General features: G+C 36.9%; 1 protein-coding gene across 2 annotated transcripts in view; it reads right to left on the reverse strand.

Moving 5' to 3' along the window:
* The window catches only part of ROCK2 (Rho associated coiled-coil containing protein kinase 2), a 101,617-nt gene that overhangs the window by 58,630 nt on the left and 25,180 nt on the right, over window positions 1-17,807 (reverse strand). For both annotated transcript variants that reach the window (XM_049819593.1, XM_049819594.1), the window contains exon 2: window positions 536-617. In XM_049819593.1, coding sequence (XP_049675550.1) covers window positions 536-617 — 82 coding nt within the window. The remainder of the gene's footprint in view (window positions 1-535; window positions 618-17,807) is intronic.

Genomic DNA, 17,807 nt, shown 5'->3' on the forward strand with positions numbered 1-17,807 from the left:
TCTGATGTAACTGTCTTCCATTTTCATACACTCAAACTCCAAGATCCTGTCTACAATTAATTTGGGGAGAATCACAAACATTTATACAAAGGTTCAAAAATGCACCAACAGATTTTAAGGTACAATAGTTTAGTTTTAAAAAAATCAACAGAAGGCTTCTCTATAAATTAAATAAGACTGTATATACAATGTTGACATTTTGAGTAATTAATTTCTAAAGAATAATAACTGGGATATGCTTTGCAAATTATGTCGCTGCACATACTTAAGATAAAAAAAAACAACCATAAAAGTATTCTTCCAACTGTTTGAAAAATTACAACCTACAGCTGGTATTTTCCAACATATTTTCAGCAATACAATGACTCCCCAAAATGATACTTCTCTGTAACAAATGGTCTTCCAAAGACTGCTGAATATAGAAGCTCAGAGATATAAAAATTAGTAAAATGAAAATCAGCAATGCATTTCTGACCACTCAGCTTCCTATGACTGAGATCACAACATCATTGTTTAAGGGCCACTTGCAACTTACATCTATTTAAGAAATTATCAATGTTCTTGTTCTTCCTCAGCGCTGGATAATCCAGATCAAGGACCAAAGAATTCAAGCCATCCTGGGGGAAAAAAAAAAAAAAAAAAAAAAGTTAACTAAGTTCTAAATCTTAATTAACAACTTTCTTAAAACTACTACACTGAGACTGATTATGTAATATTACAAGCATGCATTACATTCCCAGTAGGCAAATCAAACAAGCTCTCAAGTATGTTTATAAACCAGCACAGGAGCTAACACACACTGACTGGCTCCAAGTTGGTCTATAAACACTACAGAACTGGAGTAGTAGTTTTAATCTTAACCAGTAAGTAATCTTACTCATTAAACACTGATTTAAGATACTCAGTTCAGTCAATCTGATTTTCTTATTTCTGTTACACTTTTCCTGCCTGTTCAAAAACTTTATTCTTGTATTATCCATCTTATTGCTTTGATCACAGTCTCTACCTTCTCGTTCTGGATATTCAAAAACCAACTGCACATTTTTCTTCTTGGAAGCAAGACATGACCTAAACTTAAGATGACAATTCACCACATAATTCAAGCTCACAAGACTCAATTACTTTTTCTAAGTGACTCAACAGAAGACAAGCCAGAACTCTACATGCCATTCTGCTCCCAATTATTGATGCCTCCACAGAAAACAACTGAGACCTCTTAAAACGGCAAGGTATGAGATCACCAAAATCTAAACTAAAAATAGTATTTTAAAATGCCTGTTATAAGACTTAACTCAATTCCACCTTTCAGCAACCTAGAAAAACTTAACAAATTACTCTTAAAAACACAAAGCCCTTTCCAGTTACACAGGGACAAATAAAAATTAGTTTCAGATACTAAGAAGAGCCAGACTCCATTCATACTCAGCATCTTCAGTGTTCTGCCTGAACTGGCAGCTTTGTTCATTGCTTTAAGAACAAAATCCTGAGACTGTTTCTTCAGGTTTTCAAGCCTTGACAGGGCATCACACAGACTGAAGTCAGAGACCACATCACATTTATGAATAGGTAGCCAATAGAACTAGACAGTTTTTCAGTCGTCTTAATAACTGAGGCTATACCTAACAACCTGCTGATTTTATGGGTTTTTTTTCTTAACATATCTGGGAAGGGATCATTTGTTGCAAATATCACTAAAATTATTATACTTGTTCTAATAATGTATCTACCTGGATAGAGTTAAAGGCAAGGCCCAAGATTATTAAATACATTTTGAACGTCAGACTGTCCTAAATACGCACATGCACAAATATGACTATCTCGCCTGTGGAGATGTCACTTTTCACCGCAAAAACCACTGATGATTAAGCACATTTTCAAAATTAAGAGATTTGATTGCAATTTATTTTTATTTTTTTTTATTTCCTAACAAATGCAAGTGTCTTGGGAAGTGTCATAGACAAGCTGACAAAGTACAAGTTAGACAAATGACGTGGATTAAAGCTGTCTAAAAGACTAGGCCCAGAAGATTGTGATCAGTGGCACAAAGTCCAGCTGGAGGCCAGTCACTAGTAGTGCACCCCAGCACTCAACGCTGGGGCCAGTACTGCTTAACATCTTCATTACCCCTGCTGCACCCTGCAGACAATACAAAACTGGGGGGGGTGGCTGACACACCATTCAAAGGCACCTCAACAGGCTGGAGAACTGGACAGAGAGGAATATCACAAAGTTCAACACGGGGAAATGTGAAGTCCTGCATCTGGGGAGGAATAACTCCAGGTACAGGCTAGAAAGCAGCTTTGCAAAGAAAGACCTGAGGGTCCTGGTGGATGGACAAGCTGACCATGACCCAGCAATGCAACCTTGTAGGAAAAGAAGGCCAACAACATCCTGGGCTGCATTAGGAGGAGTGTTGCCAGAAGGCAAATGGAGGTGACCCTTCCTCTCTACTCAGCCCTGGTGAGGCCACACCTGGAGTGCAGTGTCAACTCCTGGGCTCCCCAAACCAAGAAAGGCAGGGACTTACTGGAGCGAGTCCAGCAAAGGGCCATGAAGATTAAGGCACTAGAGCATTTCTCATAAAAGGAAAGGCTCAGAGAGCTGGGATTCTTCATCCTGGAGAAGAGAAGACTCAGGGCAGGGGATCTCATCAATGTGTATAAGTACCTGATGGGAGGGAATAAAGAAAAGGTAGTGCTCACTGACAGGACAAGAGACAATGGGCACAAGGTAGAACACAAAAAATTCTATCTGAACACAACACGTCTTTCCTGTGAGAGTGGTCAAGCACTGGAACAGGTTGCCTGGAGAGGTTGTGGAGTCTCCATCAGTGGAGATATTCAAAACCTGACTGGATGTGGTCCTGGGCAACCTACTCTAGCTGACCCTGCACTCAGCAGGGGTGTTGGGACTAGATGATCTCAAGAGGTCCTTGTCAACCTCAACCATTCTGTGATGTAACATTTACAATTTTTCCACTGCGGCACAGAGAAAAGGTGGAATTTTTCTCTGGAATCTATGTAACATGAACGGTGTGAAGGTCTTACACAACACATTTTAGAACTTCCTTACAAAAAGAAACATAAAACAGTGTTAATAAGCAAAAAAGAGAAGTCAGTAAGGAAGACACACTATCAATCTTAGTTACTTCAAGAACAACATTTATAGGCATTATTTCAGCCTTGACCATAACTGTTCCTGCAAGACCTACTAAGGATAAAAGAGGGATGCACTAGGACATTGTACTCATCTTTCAGAGGGACAGAAGACTTAGTACCTATTCTTAAATTCAATGACATTTTCACAAAAGATACAGTAAAACCAAACCAAAGTAACAAAGTTGTTAAATACTTATGGATTAGTCACTGCATGAATTGCACGGGAACTGACCAATAACCTGGACAAATCCAATGGAAAGTACTGACTTGAGGCGACTTCCTGCAAAATAACGTAATAGAATCTGTAATACCAAATGCTCTATTTAGCAAACACTGCCTTCAAAAAAGGATATGTCATTCTGTAGCATAGTGTGTCAGCAGAAATACAGATCCTCACCTTGCAACATGTAGAAAAGGAACATACTGAATGCCCTGATGGAGAACAGCTGGGCCATCTTTTATAATTTTACCTAGCACAATGAAGTCTCAATTCCAATTAGCTGGTAGTCTACACACACCACCTAACTCCAACATCAAATACAACTTGAAGCTACACTGTCATTAATATATGTGCAATATAATTGCATTAATACATGACTGTAGTTTACAGTATCAATCTACAGTCAAAGTAAGAATTACTCTTTACAATCTCTTAATGAAATTAGAGTTTCACAATAGGTCCTGAACATATTCTTCCTGATGAATTAAGTTCTCATTTCCACTGCACAGATTCAAAAATAAAAACTAGTTCTCTAGAGCTCTGAGCACCTTCTTACTCTATTTCTCTCTTCACAGTCTAATACCTTATTTGTCACTCCTTTTACATTCTTCTTTCATTGCTATTGAAACATTTTAATGATCACTAACAACTGGGTAGACATTTTAAGGGAAATGTAAAAGCACTCTGTGCTAACACAAATCAATAAGGCATATATTTGTTCTTCATATTAGGGGGGGAGGGGAGGCAAGGTCACCTGATATTTTAATGCTTTTCACACAAAGATATTTTATAGGTTAACCAAGTAAAACATTTATACTGTGCTCTACTTATGCACAAAGTCAGGGAAAAGAATAAAGTTACCACCCCCAGCAGACATTTTAGTAAAGTTGGATTACAAGGTCCAAAACAACTGTAACTTCCAATTTATATATTGGTTATAGATTATCATTTCAGATGTCACTGATTTTCCCCTATGTCATTCTAATTCCACAGCCTTTTTGTGGGCTATAAAAACTGAGAACCATATTTGCAGCTAATTTTTTTATTAGCTCTTTCTGCCTCCTCTTCATGGACTTCTGGTAACAATTTTCACAAGTAGCTGTTAACAAACAGAAATTTGAGAAGAGCGCAACTGCCTATTCTTAACTATTTGGAAGTGTCCTAACTCTTGAGGACGGTCAGCTACAGATGGCATCTAAGAGAGGTGAGTAGTATCAACATCACAAAGAATAGAAAGAGTGTCAATTTTTTTCATCCTTGTGAACAAACCTTATTATCATAATCTTTTAAAGATAAGATTTTAAGCTCTTGAACATAATTTTAAGGTAAGGGATTTCAAGTTCATATCAACATGTAGTTTATGAAAGACTTGTCTTGCACATTAGTGTTTTGTCAAAAGGTGTTTTCTTAAAGCTTTACATTTTCATTAAAACACGTAGTTTACATTACTTAACATGAAAATTACACTACAATTAAGAAGCTGGGTCAAAAGATTACACAGTAAAACAGACCTTTCAAACTGAAGAGAAGTAATCCAGGAAATGACATCTCCTCTGTCTAGGCCTCACAGATAAGTCACTTCAACCAGGAAATATGTTATTAAAGTGATTTCACTGTTCGCTTCCTCTTTCTGCTATTACAAAAGGCTCAGAAGCTAATAGGCCAAAAATAGCAGCTTCCAAACAAACGCACTGTTGGCAAAGACAGCTCTGCCCCCATCAAAAGCCTTTTGCTCATGGCAAACACGCTAAAATGTTCCCCACAGATTGTTTTCCAAGAGAAAAAGTCCAAACTTGATATTTTTTGCAATACCCTCCTACACCAGGAAAAGAGTTCCTGGCCACTCAGGCAGCAGCCACCACCTCTAGGGACAACACAGAGCCTGGCTTCCCCACCAAGCAACCCGCACTGTTACAGACCTGAATGAACCAAAGAAAAAACAGGCAAGAAAAGTTCAGGAAAAATGGGAACTAAATGTTTATGTTCTTCTCTGACAAAAGGGGCAGTAATAGGGAAAAATAATGGTAGCTTCTAAGTAATGAGCTCAATGTTAATTCCAGGCAATCTCACTGAAGCCCTCACCAAATTAAACCATGTTGTGCTGACACGAATTTCTGAAATTAAAAGAGCTATCTGAACCTGTCTAACATTGATATGTACATGTGAACTCCACAGGGTGTCACAACAGATTTGGCTACTTTGATTTATTCTTCACTTTCATGATGAGAAAAAAAGTAAAATTCAAACCAAAAAGTAAGATGACTGAACAGAAGAGGTATCAGTTGCTTCAGGAAACAATTCATAATCCTGAAATTGCTGGAGAATGTAAGGAGCCTGATCCAGTGAAAGATGTCCCTGCCCATGGCAGAGGGGTTGGACTACATGATCCTTCAAGGTCCCTTCAACCCAAACCTATGTGTTTCTATGAAAACTTCACTAAGCCATGACATATAAGAAAACGAAAACACTACTCCTTTCCCTTTCCAAATCCTCAAATAAAATTTAATAAAGTATGCTGCAGTGGAAAGTAAGGATAGAAAAGTCTGTAACTTCCGATTATATTTTTCTAACTTGACCTACATGCTTTTTAAGGCAGAACTTCCTAAATCTATGCACACAGGAACTAACCATCTAATAACTCTCCAACAGGAATAAACCCCCACTATATTATTCCATATGCCAAATGGACCCTTAAATAATTCTGGTCTTTCCTGAGTGATTACTTCTTTCCATATCATAGAAGCTACCTTTGGACACGAGATGAACAGCTCAGTAAGAGCATACAATATGAAAAACAACTTAAAGGTCATATGCAAGGCAAATATACCATTTTCCCAAGCTTATCCTACCCAGTGATCATTAGGGTATGTTGCAATTCATTTTTCTCTTACTTAAGCATAATTTGTATGTGAAGGAATAATTCAGGGCATGATAATGCAGCCAACATTTACTGTTGGGAGGCCTTGCTATTCTAGAAGTTCTTTAATAGTTCTTAATTAATTAACAGATTAAATGTTTTAACAGTATTGAGTATGTACACTTTAGAAACCTAAAGCAGCTTCTGTCCACAAATAGGTATGTAAATACTTAACAACAGGTTTTACTTCCAATCTGATTTCTGTCTATGAAGGTAAGCAAATGCTGAAATTATTTAAATTACTGAGATTATTTTAATGTTGCCTACTACTGAATAAATGCAAATTTTTCTTCATTGTACAAGCAATACTTCATTTCATGTGCTACATCCTACACACATATTTTAATGGTTTTGTACAATTTACCTTGCTATTTGAAAGGCACAGTGTCAAACTGTTCCATTGTAATGATAGGATGATAGCAGACCAAAAATAGCTTCATCCTTAAATACTAACAAAAGAATAATTACAAAATTGTTCAAGATGCAACAAGAACTTTAAGGAACAACTATGGAACAGCAAAAGCATGAAAATAAGGATCAGAAAGGCAAAGGTGTATAATGAGTTGTAGTTTACAAGGGACAAGAGGAAATAATGGAAGATTATATAAGAATGATTAAAACAAAAGTCTATTGAGAGTTAGGAAAGGCAAAGAGTACACAGAAGGCTTCAGTTTTTCATGCTTTCTTCAACTTTTTTTTTTTTTTAATGTTTCATATCTGGACATATTTACAAGGGATAGGAATAAAAAAAAAAAAAAGAAAATCACTATACATGTCTTGCCGAGGACAGCAAGATCAACTGTAATTCGGTCTAAAATATTTAAGGAGACTGTCTCAATCAATTTTCTGTGATAACTCAGGAGAACAGGAGAGGTCGTCAGGACTCAAAAGAGCAAATCGAAGCACTATCATTAAAACGAGGAAAGCTTTCCAAACTTGGGGAGAGGGAGTTAGAACAAGACATTAATCGATTTGTAAACACCTATAAGATTAACATGTAAGATGCAGGGTTTAAGGTTTTTCGTATTCTTCTCAAAAATAATATAGTGTCACGTAACTGATTTCTAGCAGAGTATACGATGTAATCTATAAAGCAAAGCATCTTAACATAGGAATAAAACACAAGACTAACCATTGTCACTAGCAAAGTAAAACAATACTGTATAGAAATCATGGAGAAAATGTCCAAAAGGTAATTATCAGGACTTGGAAAAGTGTGTCAAAAAGAAACTCCCCTGGGTTTGTCCTGTTCCAGTTCTACAAAATATTTTCATTACCACAAATGCAACAGAATAAAAAAGCAATGAAATAAGAAACTTATCTATTAAGAACAAATACAAATCAGCAAATGATACGAAGTCCAGAGTTCTGAGCACATGCTTTTTATTGCATTTAAAATTATCTCAAAATGAAGGAAAAAATCTGAAAAAAATACAATCAGATCCAACTCAGAGGATAAGCACAGAAAGAGGGGGAAAAAAACCCACCAACATATGCTTTTGAAGGAACTAAATGCACAGAACGTGAAAATGGGAATAATGAGTAAACAGGAAGATAACAGAAAAAGACGCAGGGTTACAGCAGACTAGAAATCCAATCTAGGATGCATAAACAGGAGGTGCATTGTATAAGACCTCACAGAGAACTAAGGTTCTTTTGTAAATAAAGATCAGAAATAATTTGCTGATATTGTTTTAGCCTAAGCCAGAATGTTGTCTCCAACTTTGTGAATCCCTAGATGGAGGACTGCAAAAGACAAGCTGAAGAAGAACTCAAGGGAAGTTAACAAGAGCAGGGAAGTGATAAGCAATTTGTGCTAGGAAAGACTGTCAAGACCAGAGACTTTAGTCGTAAAAAAGGTTAGCCTAAGAGGAGACAGGACAACTTCTTTCAGAACATAAAAAGCTGTTATGAGCGATGTTGATGGACATTTCCTCACACCCCAGAAACGGCATAAAAAATTAGCTGAATTAGGAGTGAAGATTTAGGTTAGAGATTAGGAAAAAATTTCTAAACAGCAGTAGTGAAGAATTGATGTAATATACTGACCCAGTGAAGCTGAGAAATCACATTCACAAGAGATCCACAAGTTAGAGAAATATTTATTACAGTAGATCCAGCTGTGGAACCTACTTTTGTGAAGAGGACTTTACTAGTGATCTCTAAAATTCCTTCCAAGCCTATCTGGAAACTCTTCATAAATTAGTTGAAGAAACACACAAAAGCAGTAAATTAAGTCAAAGAGAGAGGACTGAGAAAGAGGAGAAAGCCAGCAGCTGTGAACATACAACTTAATCTCTAAAGTATTATTTGCTTCAAAAAACCCCAATGTATTAACATTTAACCATTACAAAAATGCACATTTTCTCCTCCAAATCAGTTGTTGCTATTTTCTCCCTAAGCCTTAACAAAATAAAACTGGTCTTGCATGTGTTGCTGGTTATCACTGTAGCCATGGAAAATTCAGTCGTTCAGCATAATCTGCTTTCATCTGAAGTCACTGTACATTTTCCGGCTCTTTAGCTACCTTTGATTTTAGAATTCGTATTGCTTTCAAAAAATTAATGTGCACCAAAGCCCAGATTTGCAAACCCATTAAAGTAACACTAGAGATAATTACTTATTAATTGGAATCCTCCAAGGCCTTTATTAGCAAGCTTAGCTCCTTAACAAGAGAGAAAAAGCAGTCTGGTAATTTTCACTGTTACTCTCCCACAGCAAGCCATTTATGCATCAGTTCAGATGAAGATTTCTCAAGTGATCAAGCAGAATAGTCTAAGTACTAGAACTGCAAAAAGACTATTTACAAATGCACAGAAAACAAACGCGTGCCTGGAATTTTTTCTCTGACACCCTGAAAAAGTGGAATTACCTGCTGTTTCATAAAAAACCAAATGCAAGACACAGCTTCTTATTCATTTCTCTTTTCCTAATCAGGGCTTTCAAAGGCTACAGCTGCAGGAATCAGAGGTAACACCAGGAACACAGATAAAAGGTCAGGGAGCTTGTCTGTGGTTGAGGTAGGAAACGGATGTACAGTCTATTCTTAAAATCATGTTTTGACCACAAGGCCATCCTTGTTTCATATTAAATAAGAGTCCTGCTTCTCCATCATGAAAATTACTCTATCTTTTCGTACCCTCAAACAGTTCAGTCTGTGAAGTTAGTTTCAGCAACTAGCCATTGCATGTTATACCATCAGAGTAATTTATCTCTCAATTCCACTGTAAGCTTATTTTTGGATAAATATATTTCTTATATATTCCTTCATATAATGCAAACAGTTGCATTATATTATACATTTTTACTAATCTATTTAGCAGTCTTGGATAAATAGATGCAAGAAAACAATCTAATAACTAAAAAAAGGTTACTTATTAAAGCAAATAATAAAAATTATAACAATCTGTTTTACAGTAACTGGAATTGCAAACAAGGCTTGAAAGGAAAATCAAGATACCACCTAGCATCCTTCTCCCCTAAATGCACGATTGACTAGAAGTAATAAAAACACTTGATTTTTCTAATCATTGATTCAAAACAAATGATTACAAAACTTCCCCATACTAAAAATACCAGCAACTTTTTAAAATCACTCTTTAGGATATTTATAATCCAATAAATAATAGCCTGCCTATCATGTTATCTCCTGCCTAACTTCAGATTTTATGTCAGCAGCATATTCTAATCAGCTGCACCACATATTTCTTGAAATGTAAGTGCTGTACTCTACCATAATTCCATGAGCCCAGATTTCCAGTTGAAATGATGAATAAAACTGAAGCGGTCAAAATCACATCTAACTTTGGAGTACAGAATTTGGATGCAGTTATGGAGAAAGGCAGAACACTTATTGCCACAGATGGCTTTTCTTTTGGTTTGTTTTTTTTTTTTTTAGGTCAAGATACCAAGACCAATCCATCAAGTATCAGGATGTGCTGATCCATACACCAGCAGAAGGCGGCACTGTTTCTACTCCAGGTGAGAAACAATTCTAAGTCAAATAGAAATAGCCAAAATAGAGAGAAGTCCTACCATTTAGCTGCTGTTCACATATTAACACACAAATGTGTTTTGTGGACAACTTCTGGAAAAGTCAATAGTTGTAAAAATGATGGCAGGAAAAAAGGGAGCTTGCAAGTAAGAGACAATAGGAAAGATTAAATAGACATGGAAAAAAACCAAAAGGGGTAAAAATTAATTTTAAATAATGATGAGTCAAAAGACCCTGTTCAACCTTAAACTACTCTTGTTCTATTGTCTAGTAACATGGACAAAACAATTATTTTAAGATTATCTGTGCATGAGTAGCTACCTAATGACACTGGAGAAAAATTGATGGAATTTAAACAAAATCAGTACGTATATCCATTTATACCAACCATCAATATCTGAAAGAAATGCAGTTAAGAGTATCAACGTCAAGAAAACAATTTTTTATTTTTGAAATAATATATGTGCATTATTGATTGGTAAGGAGATTATTTTTTAATTAAAAAAACCCTAAGCAGCACTAAAAAATGGCTTTCTCACCAGAAATAGATTTGAGAATAAACGAAAGTATTTATAATAATTTTATTTAATTAGCAAGTATACAGTATTTTCTTGAAATATAAGTCTCTTATTTTTAAGTCTAACTGACATTCTGAAAAGTAGTTATATCTGTTCACAATCTTAGTTAATACAGTTCTTTACTATTGAAAAAAAAGAACATACAACATTTTCATGGAATCCATTTGAAGAAATGCTTTTTAGGGTAGTTTGGTTTTTTTAGCAGAACAGTGTGTTCACATAGCATAATTCCCATCTCATAAATAATATTAGATTCATTTGGAATATCTGGTCTCAGATAAACACATTGTGATATGCTATTCCACAGTCCAATATGCGTCCTAGAAGCAAACTTCACTGATGACTATAGACTGCAGTCAAATTCACTATTAATTTTGTCCCTCAAACAGGTAATGTATTTTCCCATAAAATAAGCCTACAAGTAAATAAAATATGTCAATATTAAAAATGTTTAAATATGTAAAATAACATCAATAACAGTTCCATTCCAATTCCTGTGTCAGGACTACTAATGCAACATTCTAGGTTTTAAAGGAGAACAGGAAATTTTCTGGATTATTTCTGCTAAAACTAAATACATATGCTTCTAGGGATTGACTAGAGTAATAATTCCATCATACCTACATTCCATGATGATGAGGTATTATCAAAGAATTGAAGTTTTCTCACCAATTTCAGTAATAAAAAGTTATTTAAGAGGTCACTAGCTTCAGCCTCTAGGCCTAGAAAGGAAACATGTTGGATTTCCTGACAAGTCCAACTAGAAGTGTTTAATCTCCTATGTTTTTGTCTAGAACAAAAAGAGTAAGATTGTCATTGTTGTCTGAAATAATTTGGAGAAACTTCTTATTGCTGAAATACCTGCCAAAAAGAAAAAGAGAAAAAATATAGGGAAAAAACCAACACTCCTCCACCTATCAGACCCACATAACTGGCTGTCCTGTAGAAAAGAAACCAGATTCACACTTGGGACAGACATTAAGCAGCTGCTTTGAGCACAGGTTGAACCTAGATGACCTCCTGAGGTCTTCACAGCTGAATTATTCTGTGATGCTACAATTACCTTTGACCTGAGCATATGCTGGTTGGCATCATCAAAATCAGTTTTTGTATCAACAAGTCCAAAAAATTCTGGTCTAGTGGAAGATAAAGATAGTCCTTAAATAAGGAATTTTTTTACTGTAAAAAAGTATGAAGTAAAACAGTAGCAAGTGTGGCTGACGGGAACTTCCTCTCTGCAGATTTTGAGATTTATTTCAGAAAGCCTGAGGAAGTGAGGGTCTACTGCAATCTGCTGATGTAATTACTCATTTTTCAACTCCCTAAGCAACAAGTTTGTTCTGTGCACAATTCTGTATGAACTAGCTACTTCACCCACAAGATCAGTCAGGACTTTCACATTGCCAACAACTGCTCCCCAAAGTTGTGGGTAGGCTTTATTAAGATCCTTGGCCTTCTTTCTTAGAGGAGGAGGTGATGCGAAGTGCCATAGAAGAGAGCAGAAAATTTCTTCTGAAGGATTTTTCAACTACTTCATCAATAAACTAATGTAGTTGTGGAAGAACTGCTACTTGTTTAGTCACCAAAATCCACTGAAGGTAAGGTTGAAAAGACATCAAGGCAACTGCAGAACCTTGTTTTAGAAGTTGCTAGCAGAAGAATTCATTACAAAATTTAAAATTTCTACCACAGTTGACCACAAACTGGGGAAAATAACAGCTCTTGACTTCCAATCTGTTTATCTAACCATAACTTCCAGTCAATGGGTGTTGTTATACCCTCTGCTTTACAAATAGATTTGCAGAAGCTTTTCATGCTAATTGCAAGTTGTATCAGAAGGAACTGTATTTAAAAATAAGCTAAATGTTACAAAATACTAGACGCCCAGGAAAAAACTCCGAGCTATTGCAGCTTGAACAGACAAACCATAATCAATTAATACTTTTTGTGTTAATATACAGCACCTCAGTTTTGCTTCAGTGGGGAAAAATCATCACCTTATCAGTGTTTGTGAGGTAGCCAAATGCCATACTAGACAATAATACAATAAGCATATTGTGTCCCTTCAGTTACTGTAAAACATCCTGTGTCAAGCATAAAATATCTGAATGGCTGTGATTAAACCCGTTTCTCTTAAACTGGGAAGCATTTAGAGTTACACTGCCCCTAGAAAACCAGAATACACACACATACATGTATATCCTCGCACACAAAGACAGGTTCAGATCCTGGCAATGAAAGGGTATGAAGGGCAAGAAGGAAGGCTTCTATGAATAAATCAGTCGCAAAAGAAACTAAACGTGGGCACGCTTTCTCGGTGGGGTAGGAGACCTAGCGATCGAAGACGGGCACTCAATGTCTTTTTTGCTGCTGTCCCCTGGGACATACACAGCTCCATCACAGGAACCCTGAAAGGATTCATCTGAGGGGGTTGAAGGAGCCAGTCAAAACCACTACCAGGCTGCTCTCTACCACCTCTGAAAGGTCACGGCAACAGGGGGAGGTTCCTGTTAACTGGAAAAGGGCAAGTGTGCCCATCTTCAACAACGGCAACAAGGAGGATCTGCAGAACAACAGGAGAGAATTCCAGTTAACTTCAGGTTCCTGGACACCATTTCCAAATACATGAAGAAAAAGGTAACTGAATAAATTTGTCACAAGCTAATTGTGCCTAATCAACCTGATTGCCTTCTACAATGAGATGACTGTTTCAGTGCCCAAGGAATGAGAGGTGTATGTTGTTCATTGGGACTTCAGCAAGGTATTCAACGTGGATTCCTGAAGTAATCTTATACGCCAGTTGGGTAAGTGAATGACCAGTTGGGTGGAAAGCTGGCTGGACCATCAGGCTCAAAGAATCATCATGATCAGTAGTATCACGTCCAACTTGGCAGGTGGTAGCCACTGGCATTCCCCAGGGACTAACAATGGGACCAATACTGTTTAATGTTTTTACTAACGACCCAAAAACTAGGACACACTGTACCTTCAGCAACTTCATGGATAACAACAACCAGGGGCAACAGTTGATATGCTGGAGGGCAGAGTTGCTATTCAGAGGGATGTGGAAAGGCTGGGAAAATGGGCTGAGAGAAACATCATGCATTTCAGTGACACATGCAGACTCCCACATGTGGAATGGAATACCATCACACACCAGGAGACGATGGCACTTGCTGGCTAGACAGTGCCTTTGAGGAAAAGGATCCGACAGTCCTGCTGAACAAGAGGCTGGCCATGAGTCGGCAGCTGGCCCTGTGGCAGAGGGCAACAGACAAAAGTTGCCACTTGGGAAACTGCAGTTGGCTATATGGAAACATTTCTTCTACCATGGCCAAACATTGGAACAGGTTGCCCAGAGAGGATGTGGCATTCCTGTATTCAGAAATTTTCAAAACTTAATTGTTAATCATCATCTAATTGAACCTGCTTAAAGAACATGTCAGCAGCTTGGTCCAAAAGACCTCCACGGGTCTCTTGCATCCTAAATTATCCTATGATGGGTGTTTTTATTCAATTCTCAAAACAGCTTCAACCAGAGCTCAATTACTGACAGGGTGCCATGTAAATCTCCAGAAATACCACAAATTATTTGGCTAGGCACTGCTTTTAGAGGAGCTGACAGGTTATTTTGTGAAACAGTATTTCATCATGAATTTTATTATCACAGTGTCATCGATCACAGACTGGGGCCTGTCTGTGGAACATCATGACTTTGTTTTGTTTTGTACTGCAGTCTAAGATAAGAGATGCCTGATGGATAAGCACAAATTGACATAAGCAGAGAGAACATCAGGCAGTATCACAGACAATCAACTGGAACCTGTCCCCTCCGTATGTGGTGACTCAGACTCACTGGCTGGCTGGATCCCAATTAATAGGAAGATGGAAGGCAAATGAAGCTAGCATGCAAGAGACTCAGAAGGAAGGGGTTTTTTGATATCACAGAGTTAAGCTAGAACTTACTGCCACGGGATGTTTCTACTGCCAAGAAGTTTACCTTGGGCTGAAGGCTATTTGATTCAAGGGAGATAAAGCTGTCAAGAGCTACCAGACAGAAAAACACATCTACCTTGGAGAATCCCCGAGCTGCCTTGTCTCCACAGGCTGACAGAATGGAATGGAATGGGAAGAGTCCTTCTCCTGCACTCCATCCCAGGCACTTCTGGGCTATTGGCTATTGCTGGAAACAGGGTAGTTAGGCTAGACAAACTCTTGACTAAATATAGTGATCCACTTTCATGTTATTACTTTGGGCAACTATCTTTTTATTCCTACACAAGCTGCTTCAATCTCTACAAGTAATTACAAGGAAATAAGACAGAGACTTTCCTTCATCCTTAGTATTACATGCTCTGGACAAAAGGGGACATCAGGTGTCAAACTCAAAAGATACACAAGGAAAAAGAGAAGAGTTTCAACAACAGAGACTAAGAGAAACCATTCTGAAAACAGTGGTACATTGTATCTTGCCTCAAACCTAAGAAAACAGAGGCTGGGTTCAAACGCCAGCTCTGGCAACAGCCAAACCAAGTACCACTGCTACAAAGCAGGCTATGAGCTTACAGAAAACATTTGAAAGAACTTAAAATCAGACCTATGTGGTATAAAACAATTTTTCTAATCTCAGCAATACACAGAACAAGAAACCTATTTACCACTTACTGATGTTTTAAAGTCATACTGCATCTATTTTAAACTAACTTGTAAATTTTGGGAGTGGTATTACAACTACATACACATACAGCTATATTAAGAGAGAAAATTTTCAAAACTTAAGATATAATAGAATAAAGGTTGATTGCCCAACCTTACTTCACCTTACTTCACCTCCCCTTCCACATCATGATAATCCTTCCAGCATGGAACGGGTGGCTGTGCAATAATGCTTTGTGTCCTCTTTCGCAGACACAATTTTATGTCTTGCTCAGTGAAAACAAAATCATGGGAACTAAGTGTATAAAATTTCTCTTTGGTAGTTTAAAAAGAACATTTCAGGTACTAGGACTAGTACAAATTCACTGTTCTAGGAACTTGATTTTCATTACTGCACAGACAATGCAAAAACCACTCGCACTGCAGTTTCTGAAATACCATGACTGATTATCAATTTTACAGCTGGTTAAACCTCATTCTAGTTAAAAAAGGCTATTTGTTGTGGTAATAGTCTAGATGGTAACTCTGAAAAAAATTGGGACACTTGGTCTGGTATTTGCATAACGAGTTCCCAGAACATTCTTCCCAATGTTCCAGCTGTAGGTGCAAATCAAACAGTTGGGTGTGCTTATGTATACAAGATCTTTTTGTTTTCATTTCTGAAAAGGAATCACATCAAATTAGTAAAGGAAATGATAGTCTTTTTTAGAAGAGACTCAAAATCATAATGCAGTTCCTTAGTCTACTGCCAAGAGTGAAAAGAGTTTCAAGTTGTAGCAATATTTTAAATATAAGATTGATCTTCAAGAGAACTCCAAGGTCTTATTTTTTTAAGACAGAATGACCATCTCAATTTTCAATTTAGCGTTAGTTGCACAGTTCCACCAACCTAGGAAATTACCATTTTCAAATCCAATTCAAAAGAAGACTTATCTCTACTAACACAAGCAGTATTGTGAAACTGTTCTGAAATTAGAGGTACTAGAGTAAATATATTTTCTTCACAGTAAAGTTGTTCCTGAGCTATTGTACACTCACTCTTCTTCTAAAACCAAAGTTTTTGCTGTACCTTCATCCTTTTAGCCATGAGACCTGTAATGTGATTTTCAGGAGGACATACAAGTTTTCAAGCTCTCAAGAAAAAATCCTGTCCAAAACCACTACATTTTGAAGTCCACATGAATCTTTACCTCTTTTTACTGTTTAAGAGTTGCTGTTCCCTAACTTCCTGTACACAAATCAGTAAGATGAAAGTATGCAGTTAAGAGATAAAAAGGATCCCCTTTTTACGTCCAACTCACAAGAAAACATTTCAATACTGATGCACAAACCCAGCATTATGAAAATTTAGTGTGTTGATTTTAATCACTTAAAGGTGCAATAACCCACAACACAGCTTAATTTCCAGTACTTATTTCTAAATTTTGGTATCACCCTGTACTACACACTATGCAATTCTATATTTAAGCCATCTCTTCATTCAGAATGCCATCACTCTCAGTGGAAATACTTTAGTTTGATACCAAAATAGAACTCCTGGAAGCAGTAATCCTTTCTGCTGACTCATTTGTCTGAAAATATAACTTCAGTTCTTCGAAAGCATATACCTAACTTCATTATGTACTCAATCTACCCATGTTTAAGTGTACTTTTCAGAAGCACTGAATTATTGTTTTCACCACAATAACAACTATTTGTGAAACTTTACTATTGTGCAACTAATCCATGTCATTTTGTCTGACCCTACAGTGACTTAAAAACATCTGAATAATAAACTGACCACAGAGTGCCTGTTTGAAAATTAGGTATAACTATTAGCCTAATAGCAACGTAAAACCCCTTCTACAAAGGACAGGTGAAGTGTTAAAGAGGCTAAGAAATACTGCAGTCATCAAATTAGGAGATATTTAAGACCTGAAAATTCATCAACACAAATATTGATGAAAGTTTGGCTTGAAAACTAGATCCCATTTGGTCATGCAAAGAATTTGGAAGAATGAAAATCCACAGACAGGTTTCTACAGTACATCATGGTACTGAAATACCGTTTATAATAAATGACCAGAAAAAAAGGCCAGAGTTTTAGCAGACATAATGCAGACAAGAAAGGGGGTCAACAGTTAAAAAGATGAAAGGATAGAAAAGGATTACACAGGGAAATGCCAAAGATCATTCCAAAGACATTTTGAAAGGAATTCTAACTATTGTTATCACTTAGACTTAGGCAAAAGGAAGAGAGGACCTGATAAACTTGTTATGGCCTTTTCAATCTGAATTGTTTAAT

This window comes from Accipiter gentilis, chromosome 16 (genome assembly GCF_929443795.1).
Source record: "Accipiter gentilis chromosome 16, bAccGen1.1, whole genome shotgun sequence".
Classification (NCBI taxonomy): Eukaryota; Metazoa; Chordata; class Aves; order Accipitriformes; family Accipitridae; genus Astur; species Astur gentilis.